We start from the raw sequence: 11,085 nt of genomic DNA, 5'->3' as shown, positions 1-11,085 counted from the left end.
ATTGGAGAGGGAAGACACAGGAGGTAGGGAGTTCAGGGAGAAGACTGATGTAGTAGCCAAGGTGGAATATAAGTGCTTGGAGGAGCATAGCAACAGCTTGGATGGAGAGGAAAAGGGCAGATTTTAGCAAGTTGTGGAGGTAGAACCAACTAGATTTTGTGACATGGAATATGTGGTTAAATGAAAGAGATGAGTCAAGGATAATGCCAAGGTTATGGGCTTGTGAGACAGGGAGGAGAGTGGTGCTCTCCTCCCAGCAACGTTCTTTCTCCATCCTTATTGACTCTCGTTGCTTGTGACGGCTATTTCAGACCTTTACCTCCCTCCACCACATGCCATCTTCGACTGTTCACTCTCCAATGGCTCCTTCCCCACTGCTTTCAAACCTGCTCCTTTATTCTTTACCCCATCCTAAAAAAAAAAACCCTTCCTCGATCCAACGGCTCCCTTCCAGGTATCGTCCCATCTCCCACCTACCATTCCTCTCCAAACCCCTTGAGCGAAACAGAAAAGGATTAGTCACTGTCTGGATTGTTGCCTGAGACTACGCTGAGCAACCATCAGATAACTCCCAAATAGCATGTATTTGGGAGAGCTGGGAATGGAGGGGAAAGATGAAAGAGAGGAATAGAGAAAAAGACATGAGCTCACCATGTATTCACACTGTCCCCCCAGTGTGCCATCTCCGTGTCTGTCACACCCAAGACAAGCATGGATATTTCTGTAAATAACTATCATGGAAAATGCCAAATTCCAACAGCTAAGGCTGGCAGGTGTTTCTACTTTGTTTCTCCAGGCCAGACTGTATAAACACCACAATACATAGTGCATCATGTGCCATGCAGATGTTCAATAACTGCTTGTGATTGATGGCGACAATAAAACCCTGGGTTCTAAGCTCGGCTCTGCCGATTGTCTGCTGTGTGACCTTGAGCGAGTCACTGCACTTCTTTGTGCCTTAGTTACATCATCTGTAAAATGTGGATTAAGACTATGAGCCCCATATGGGACATGGACTGTGTCCAACCTGATAATATTGCATCTACCCAGCACATATGTTACAGCGTCTGATACATATAGTAAGCGCTTAAGAAATATATTTTTTTAAAAAACAAAACGCCGCATTGAATCCTAGCTGGATGTGGCAACAAAGACCTATGTAATACTCTTCCTAAAGAGAATTCAAATAGATATACTGAGATGTTGGTAATTTATGAGGATATCATTAAAGCTTCAAGTTGCCATTTCCCCTGGAAAACCCTAATTTTACAAATTTAAACCTCCCATTTTAAAACTTTTAATTACAACTTGGAAACTGGAATAAAGGAACCTTGGTGACAAATTGGCTTGCAAGATAAAAGAACTGAATATTTATTAAACACGTTTAAGAGAATTTTGTGGACTGAAGCAGAAGAGTAAAATTTCAAACAAGAATGTCCTGTGCAAACATCTGATAGCAAAATTGACAGAATCTAAATTTATTATGAAATATTTAGGATGCCAGTACTAAGTCTTTTTCCTATAAGGATAATGGCTATATATACCCTTTAAAAATAAAACTAGTTCCAATAATCTTATGGAACAATTCAATTTCTAAAACATTGTTTCGCTAAAGAATTCTGAAAATGCATTTTATTCCTGTTTGTGCTATAAACACACCTCTTCTCGGTGGGTAGTTTCACAGCTTTAAAAAAAAATGGTATGTGTTAAGCTCTTGCTCTGGGCTAGGCACTTTACTAAGGGCTGGGGTACAAAAAAGCTAATCAGTTGGACAGCCAATGTCCCACATGGGACTCACAGCTTTAAACCCCGTTTTACAGATGAGGTGACCGAGGCCCAGAGAAGTGAAGTGACTGGCCCAGAGTCACACAGCAAACAAGTGGCGGAACCGGGACTAGGACCCGTCTTCTAACTCCCAGGCTTGTGCTTTTTCCACTAGACCACACCGCTTCTTTGGTTCTTTTTATTTAGGCTGGCATCGTAGCTTAGGCTAAATCCTAAGCTCCATCTTTCTTTGCCCCCCCCCCCCCCCCAGTCAGAATAAGTGGGCACAGATGCCTGATAGACCTTTATTACGATGTCATAAAACTGGATCAATGAAATTTCCCGTACAATTCCCCTTCTAAATGTTAATATTCACCATGGGCACTGGCAACCAAATTGGCGCTGTTTTATCAGAAAGGCCTTCCTCAGGGAGCCGTCTCTGATGCAGCCGCTCATTCTACTTCCACATCGTCCTCGTAGCCCCGCTGGAGATATCTGAGCCACCAGCCCAGGTCCTGGGCCACCCCAGGGCAAACAGAGGAGCCCTCTCCCATCTGCATCGTCTATGCGCTTGGATCTATGACCTTTGGACATTTGGTTTTCACCCCACCCTCAACCCCACAGCGTTCATTCGTTCATTCAATCGTATTTATTGAGCGTTTACTGTGTGCAGAGCACCATATGAAGAGCTTGGGAAAGTACAATACAGCACTTACGTATATATCTGTAAATCGGATATAATGAATTACTTATTTTTATTAATGTCTGTCTCCCCGCTGTGGGCAGGGAATGTGTCTGTTATACTGTACTCTCCCAATGGCTTAGTACAGTGCTCTGCACGCAGTAGGCAGTCAAACATATTTATTGAGTGCTTACCGTGTATACAGCACTGTACTAAACGATTGGAAGAGTACAATATAACAGACACATTTCCTGGCTACAACGAACTTACGGTCTAGAGGGGGAGACGGACATGGACATAAAGAAATAAAATTACAGGTAGGTACAAAAGTGCTATGGGGACTCGATTGCTAGTGAGGTCTCCAAAATGATTGTCAGTGTAGAAATGGTGCCACAGACTCGATGCTGCTGCACCAACCCAAAAGTGAGCTCTTTTGTTATTTTCTGTCCTCAGACAGGTACAACTGCGAGTTTCTGAGGTCTGCAATATTAAATAATGACTTAGAGACAGCAAAGGTGCAGTTAAAGCAAACAATCTTTATTTCTGCTAGGAGTAGAATTTCTAAGACACATGATTTCAGTATTTTTTTATTTTTAATTTTAGTTAACCGGTCCTCTGTCGGAGCATTCCAGTGAATTGAGTTACACAGATATTTGGGGGGGGGGGGGGGAGAGGGGAGTTTAGGTTTATTACAAAAACCAAACCAGAAACAGAATTCAGATTAACTGATAACTAATGGTTGTTACTAAGTAGACACCATAAAAAGTTTTTGGCAATCCTCGACTTTTAAATTTTATCTTTTATGACATTTTTTCTTAAACTCTTAATTTAGCATATTGATTAAAAAAACCAACTAAAGTGCTATACAGATATGGCTTAATCAAAAGATACCCCACTGTTCATGTTCATAATACTAATGCTCAATATTCCTCAAACCAATGTCACATACTGGCGTTCCGCTACATACATTCAGACTTTCAGATAATGACTTTTTGCATGGACCATTTTCTAATTTCATCTCTATGCTTAAGAAGCCCAGCAAAGAATTTATTTTAATTTTTAACGCTAACATATTTTTCAACATTTCAAAGGTCCTGAGTTATTTTATAATTTGCTAATTGTAAACTCCTTGAGGGCAGGGATTGTGTCTACCTTCTGTATGGTACTGTACTCTTCCAAGCTCTTAGCATAGTGCTCTGCACAAAGCAAGCGCTCGGTATATACCACTGATTGAACGACTGATTAACAAAAGTATAATTTATGTTTTTAGCTTATTCCATACTCTTTGAGTCCAAATGAAAAGTATCTACAAATAATAGCAATTCTTACAATGGAGACCATCAAACATTAGTATGTAGTACAATTACACTAAGTATAAGGCCTTTTATGATTAAGATAGGCACCTCAGTTTTCTTATATAAATCCATATGTACTTTGCTTCCCTTCCTAGTTTTACATTAAATACTTCTTATGATCATTGGCTAAGTAGAGCCCTCTCCGAACAGAGATTATTCAGTGCAGCTGCTGAGATTTGACTTTTCCCCCACAGAAGCGGTTGAATTACAAAAAAAATGGGCACTTTTGTACCCAAACCTTAAACTGGGCCAAATACATATGAATTCAAAGAACAGAAAATAAACGGATGTTCATATCATAGCACCAGAAGTATGATCAGAAAGTGGATGACTTGAAAGATACAGAAGTCTAGCCACTGAGTCAGTCTATATGCTTACTAAAATGCATTTTGTTCAGTCGAAGAGTTGATTCTGACAAACTGCTCGGCTGCGAATTTGGGGATTTTAAAACTAAAGCAGCGTTCTAAATGATACTCAGAAAATATAAACCCAAAATTCATTGTCATTTTAATAATCCTCGATAGCAAAAACATAGACTAAGTGAATCTCTTCTATAAATAGTTTTTTAAAGCAATATCCAAATTTCAAAGTAATAAAATGATCTTTCAGTATTTATATATATCTATATATATAATCAGGTGAAAAAAAGAGGCACTGTATAGATTGCATTAGTTAGTTTCTACAGTCTTAGGAAAATTTGGTGTTCCTGGGCTTGTAGGCATTCCTCGCACCTTCTCGTGCTGAGTAGGAATTTTACAATCTGAAACATCTTCTTCGATCTCCTTGAAACCATATAGTAAATAAAGGCTGATGCAAAAATCAGGTCCCGCATTGTAATTTTACATGTGACTCTTCCAAATGTTGATTAAAGACTGCTGTGTAATGTATGAGATTTAGTTGCCAACTTACTGAGCTCCGCTATAATATACTTGCACGTTCCCTATTCTGTTGAATGCTTTGAAGAAAATTGCACGCCTTCTCCATAAGTGCATTAGCAAGAGAATTAAATAACACCAGCAATATTTTTTCAAGACTACATGATCATTTCTAACATTCAAGGTTTTGATGCAACCGGAGTTTTCAGCTAGTTACAGGACAATAGCGATGGCAAAAACATTGACAATGCAATTCATGGTCCGATTCTCCCATCTTATGGTACAAGTTCCTAAAAAAGACACCCACCCCCGCCAAAAAAAAAAAAGTTAAGAAACAGCCATAATATGAAAAGCACCGCTTTATTACCAATCATGTTGTTGATTTTTTTAAAAAAAAACACTTTTGTTACATTTGTGCAATTAATTGATGAAGGCAGGTTTGGGTAAGAGAAACAGCCTCTTTTACCAAACAGGCTTTTTGGGGAGAATGTGTCTGCCAACTCTGTTATGTTGTATTCTCCCAAGCGCTTAGTACGGTGCTCTGCACACAGTAAGTACTCAATAAATATGACTGAGTGATATAAAATATTTAGTTATGTGTGTGTAATTAATTTATGATGGCAGGTTTGGTGAGAGTCAGATTTTCCCTTGTAACCCTGGACTCACGGGATATTTTAGGAACCCAGAAAACATAGTACGGTGTTGAATGGGTTTCTTGATTTGGTTCTGTGATCCCTTTCATTCTGCTTCATTCCATGGGAGAGCTCTTACCATCGGAAGTAGTATCCCAAAAACAGGAGCTGGCTGTGTGAAGACCAGATCCACTCTTCTGCATCACTGCACAGGTGACTGAAAAACAGTACATGTAAAGCAACCTCATAAATGCCACAGGGAGATCAGAATATAGCACGTAACACATTGGACACAGCCTGTATCTACCCCAGAGCTTAGGGGCACATATTAAGCGTTTAACAAATGCCATAAAAAACCCATAGACTTTTTGAACTCTTATATACTACTCTTTCATTTTGGACCTAAGCAAGCTTTAGAAATACCAGATTCCGTCAGTGGATAACAGAAACGGGGTAAGTAAATGTGTGTGTGTGTGTGTGTGTGTGTGTGTGTGTGTGTAAATGATGTTGCCTAGGTTCCAGCTCCCAGAAATAAATGTAGCATTCATATGCCACAAGCAGATCACTCCTCATGTTGCTGCCTCAGTTGACGTTTCAACTGAAATATTTCTAGAGGAAATGAAGGAGCGCTTTGAAGTAGCAAGAAGTGGTGGAGGAAAGGAAAAAGGAGACAGAATATGGAAGCGGGGAATAAGTGGGAATTGGTAGATATTCAACCGCCATCCAAAAAGATGGCATTTTCAGGGAGGATTCTCTAGGAAACAATATCAATCAATGGTATTTAATGAGCGCTCACTGCGTGCAAAGCACTGTACAAGGTGCTTGGTAAGGTACAACATGACACACTTGGTAGACATGATCCCTGTCCTCAAGAGCTTTCAGTGTAGAGGGGGAGACAGACATTAAAATAAACTATGGATATGTAACTATAAGGCATCAATCAGCAGGGATACAAAGGTTCTAAAGCTATTCTGATGATGCACTGATACTAAGATACCTGAAAAATAAAGTTACACAGAGAAAAATGTGAATATAGATATAGTAACTTACCAATGTATTTATAAGTTTTCCCTAACTTTACCAAATGTTTTAATGATTGTTCCACTATTGTTGCAGTCCACTGGTTGACATTATTTTGATTATAATCTACGCCACCCAAGATAGCATCTACGCACTAAAAATACAAGAAAAAACACTGAGGCTAAAGAAGGCAAGTTAAATTTGCTTAATTCAAATATCACGTATTTACTCAACATAACCACTTCTACTACACGGCATTTTTTATTTTCATAGGTTAAATCAAGAGGAACTGCCTGCTAATTCAAACTTTATATAAATTTTCTTTAATCAATCGATGGAACATATTGAGCGCTTACTCCGTGCAGAACACGGTACTAAGTGTTTGGGAGATTATAAAACAAGAGAGGTGATAGACACGCTCCCTGCTCTGAGTTTCCCTTCAGTTGAAAGGCCCTGCTGTGGATTGTGAGAATGCCCATGTAGGGTGAGTGGCTTTGAGAAGAAAAATCGCATGAGCATTTTAATGTCAACAAAGTCAACGTTAGAATATGGCAATATGCTTTCTCATCCTAAAAAAGTACCTAATTTCCTCCAAAACAAATCTTGCAGCATTTCACATACAAAATAAAAACAGGTGTGAGTTGGCCAAAGCGGCTTATGGAAAACACCTTAGAGCATAATCTGTCAATCAATCAATGGTATTTATAGAGAGTTTACTGTGTGCAGAGCACTGTACTATGTATTTGGGAGAGTATGATAAATTGTTAGCGCCCTGCTGGACAGGGACTATGTCCAACCTGATTAACTTCTATCTACCCCAGAGCTTAGAACAGTGCTTGACACATAGTAAGTAGTTAAGAAATACCATAATTCTAATTACTACTAGATACAATAACAGAGTTGGTAGATATGTTCCCTTGCCCACAACAAGTTTACAGTCTAGAGAAGGAGCTAACTCTTAAGTTGTTCCCTCTGTGTAAAAAAAGTTCAAAATAAGCCATTTGAGAACTCAAGAAAATGCAGCTTGTAAATAGCAAACAAAACATATAACCTACCTCTTTCACTATATTATGCGCTTCATCGGCATTGAAGCCAATCTGAAAAGAAAACAATTGACGATAAAGGTAAATGAATTTGTAATTTGGTGATTCATTTCTACAATTTTTTTTCAATATTTTTAGCATTTCCCTTCCTCTTATTAGCTGAGGCGAGGAGGTGCTGGGAAATGAGGGGTTGGGAAGTGAAATGGCTGTGTATAAACCCACAGAATGAAGAAAAGCAGTGTGGCCTACTGGAAAGAGCACAAACTTAACAGATGGAGGATATAGATTCTAATCCCAGCTCTTCCACTTACCTGCTGTGTGACCACTTAAGTGTGCAACTCACTTAACTCCTTTGTGCCTCAGTTACCCCATCTATAAAACAGGGGTTAAACATCTGTTCTCCCTTAGACTGTGAGTGTCCTGGGGGATGTGGACTGGGTTTTTATCTGATTATCCTATAGGTAACCAAGGATTAAGATAAACCAAAATGATTATTATTAATAATGCAATATTATACACAGGAACCAAAGAGGCTGAGAGATAGATCCCCGATGCCTACTAGAAATTATGGAGCTCTGCAGAATTGGATAATTATGGGTTCAGCATGCTGGGCATCAGAACCACCTGTGCTCTAATGCCAGTCCTGCCCTCTTGTCTGCTGTGTGACCTTGGGCAAGTCACTTAACTTCTCTGTGCCTCAGTTTTCTCAGCTCTAAAATGGGGTTCAATACCTGTACTCCCTCCTATTTAGACACTGAGCCCAAAGAAGGCCAGGGACTGTAGCTGCACTGACTATCTTTGTATCTACCCCTCCTCATCTGTAAAATGGGGATTAAGACTGTGACTGCATCCAACCTGATTATCTTGTATCTACCTCAGTGCTTAGTACAGTGTCTGGCACATAGTGCATGCTTAACAAATACCCAAAAAAAATTTTATTACCCTATTTATTTTGTTAATAAGATGTACATCACCTTGATTCTATTTGTTTGTTATTGTTTTAATGAGATGTTCTTCCCCTTGATTCTATTTATTGCTATTGTTTTTGTCTGTCTCCCTCGATTAGACTGTGCGCCCGTCAATGGGCAGGGACTGTCTCTATCTGTTACCGATTTGTCCATTCCAAGCGCTTAGTACGGTCCTCTGCACATAGTAAGCGCTCAATAAATACTATTAAATGAAATCTATATTACTTATTGCTCTATCTGATAAATGACGTGTCCAGATCTATGATTCTATTTATCTCTTCTGAAGGTACTGATGCTGGTGTCTTTTAGACTGTGAGCCCGGTGTTGGGCAGGGATGGTCTCCATCTGTTGCCGAACTGTACACTCCAAGCGCTTAGGACAGTGCTCTGCCCCTAAGAAGCGCTCCGTAAATACGATTGAATGACTACCTGAATGAATGAATCATGAATGAATGATCGCATGCATGAATGAATAACTGGTTCCCCCCCTCCCCCGGTGACGTCACGCCGGAAGTGACGGCGGCCTCCGGCCTTTCCCCACTGGGGGTTGTGGGGGGAAAAGGGCCGGCTGTTGGGGGAGAAAAAGGGACGGGGCTCCGAAAGCCGCCGCCCGGGGCGGAGCTGCCGCGGTTTCCCCCCTCACACGGGGCCGCCTGACAACAATGGCCGCCTGACAGGAATGGCCGCGGGCCGGCCGGGTCCCCTCCCCCCCTCCCACCCCGGGAAGGAGGCCGCGCCCTGACGCCGCACGTGACGCGCAGTGACGTCATCGCGCTCGCCTCAGCCCGCCCCGCCCTCCCGGGCGCGAGCTCCTCCGCGGCGCGTGCGCGCGGCGGCCCGCGGGGAAGGAGCGGGAGGGCCGAGGGGCAGCCGGCCCCCGCGGAGGGGGTCACCGGCGACCAGGAGAGCGTCTGGGGGCCCCAGGGAGAGCCGATACCTCATCGCCGTGGGGCTGATAGTCGTCCATGGCGGGAGCGGCGGCTCGTCTTCCCGGAGCGGGGGGCGGGGCTGGGGCGGGGAGCCGGCGGATTGGTCGCCTCGTGGGGCTGAGGCCGCCCTCTCCCCCCTCCGGCCGCGCCCCGTCCCCGGGCGGAGGGGCCCGCGCAGGCGCACTGCGGCCTCCGGCCTGGGCGGGAGCGCGGCCCGGTGGGGCGCCCCCTGCCGGCCGGCCGGGGGGTTGCTGGAGAGCTGCGTTTCGCCCCGACGGGCAGCCTTGGACCCTGATGAAATAGTAATAATAATGATGGCGTTTGTGAAGCGCTTACTATGTGCCCAGCACTGTTCTAAGCGCTGGAGACTTGGCAGCTGTGGGACTGTGAGCAAGTCACTTCACTTCTCTGGGCCTCAGTGACCTCATCTGTAAAATGGGGATAGACTGTGAGCCCCACGTGGGACAACCTGATCGCCCTGTATCTCCCCCAGCGCTAAGAACAGTGCTCGGCACGTAGTAAGCGCTTAATAAAATACCAACATTATTATTATTATCAGATTGTCCCACGTGGGGCGCACAGTCTTCATCCCCATTTTACAGATAATAAATAATAATGGCGGTATTTATTAAGCGCTTACTATGTGCCGAGCACTGTTCTAAGCGCTGGAGAGGATACAGGGTGATCAGGTTGTCCCACGTGGGGCGCACAGTCTCCATCCCCATTTTCCAGATGAGGTCACTGAGGCCCAGAGAAGTGAAGTGACTTGCCCACAGTCACACAGCTGTCAAGAGGCTAAGCTGGGATTTGAACCCATGACCTCTGACTGCCAAGCCCGTGCTCTTCCCACTGAGCCACGCTGCTTCTCTAATAAATAATAATAAATAATGGTATTTAATAAGCGCTTACAATGTGCCAAGCACTTTTCTAAGCACTGGATTCGGATACAGATTGGACACAGTCCCTTTCCCCATTTTTTACAGATGAGGTAACTGAGGTCCGGAGAATAATACGAATTTTGGTATTTGTGAAGCGATTACTATGTGCCATGCACTGTTCCAAATGCCGGTGTAGATCCAAGGAAATCAGGTTGCCCCACGTGGGGCTCACGGTCTTCATCCCCATTTTACAGATAATAATAATGATAATGGTGGTATTTGTTAAACACTATGTGCAAAGCACTGTTCTAAGCGCTTGGGGGGATACAAGGTGATCAGGTTGTCCCACGTGGAGCGCACAGTCTTCATCCCCATTTTACAGATGAGGTAACTGAGGCACAGAGAAGTGAAGTGACTCGCCCAGGGTCACATAGCTGACAAGTGGCGGAGCAGGGATTAGAACCCATGACCTCAGGCTCCAAAGCCTGGGCTCTTTCCACTGAGCCACGCTATGAGGGAACCGAGGCACAGAGAAGTGAAGTGACTTGTCCAAGGTCACACAGCAGACTAGTTGCGGAGCCGGCATTAATAATAATAATTATGGTATTTGTTAAGCACTTACTATGTGCCAAGCACTGTTCCAAGCGCTGGGCCCATGTCCTCTGACTCCCAAGCCCGTGCTCCTTCCACTAAGCCACGTTGCTTCTCTAAAGTGACGTGACTTTCCCAAGCTCACGCAGCAGATAAGTGGCGGTGCAGGGATTAGAACCCAGGTCCTTCTGACTGCTCAAGCACTAGTACTGATTAATCACAATGTGCAGAGCGCTGTACTAAGTGCTTGGGGGAAATTTCAAATGAGCTAGTAGATGTCATCCCTGACCTCAACAAGCATAGTAAGCACCTAATAAATATCATAAAAAAGGACTGTCTGATCTTTTTT

At 43.1% G+C, this 11,085-nt stretch overlaps 1 protein-coding gene across 1 annotated transcript; it reads right to left on the bottom strand.

Annotated features, from left to right (window-relative positions):
• Nucleotides 1–2,962: 2,962 nt before the first annotated feature.
• Nucleotides 2,963–9,376, bottom strand: DYNLT3 (dynein light chain Tctex-type 3). The gene is made up of 5 exons (XM_029046661.2): nt 9,276–9,376; nt 7,384–7,425; nt 6,359–6,482; nt 5,448–5,525; nt 2,963–4,966 (listed from the first exon to the last, which is right to left on the bottom strand). Exons 1-5 carry the CDS (start codon nt 9,303–9,305, stop codon nt 4,890–4,892), a joined length of 351 nt encoding a protein of 116 aa, XP_028902494.1. The 5' UTR covers nt 9,306–9,376; the 3' UTR covers nt 2,963–4,889.
• Between the last annotated feature and the right edge of the window lie 1,709 nt (nt 9,377–11,085).

The sequence above is a fragment of the Ornithorhynchus anatinus genome, chromosome 18 (assembly GCF_004115215.2).
Source record: "Ornithorhynchus anatinus isolate Pmale09 chromosome 18, mOrnAna1.pri.v4, whole genome shotgun sequence".
Taxonomy (NCBI): domain Eukaryota; kingdom Metazoa; phylum Chordata; class Mammalia; order Monotremata; family Ornithorhynchidae; genus Ornithorhynchus; species Ornithorhynchus anatinus.
Note: the sequence above shows the minus strand (reverse complement) of the source record. Positions and strands in the feature narration are given on the sequence as shown.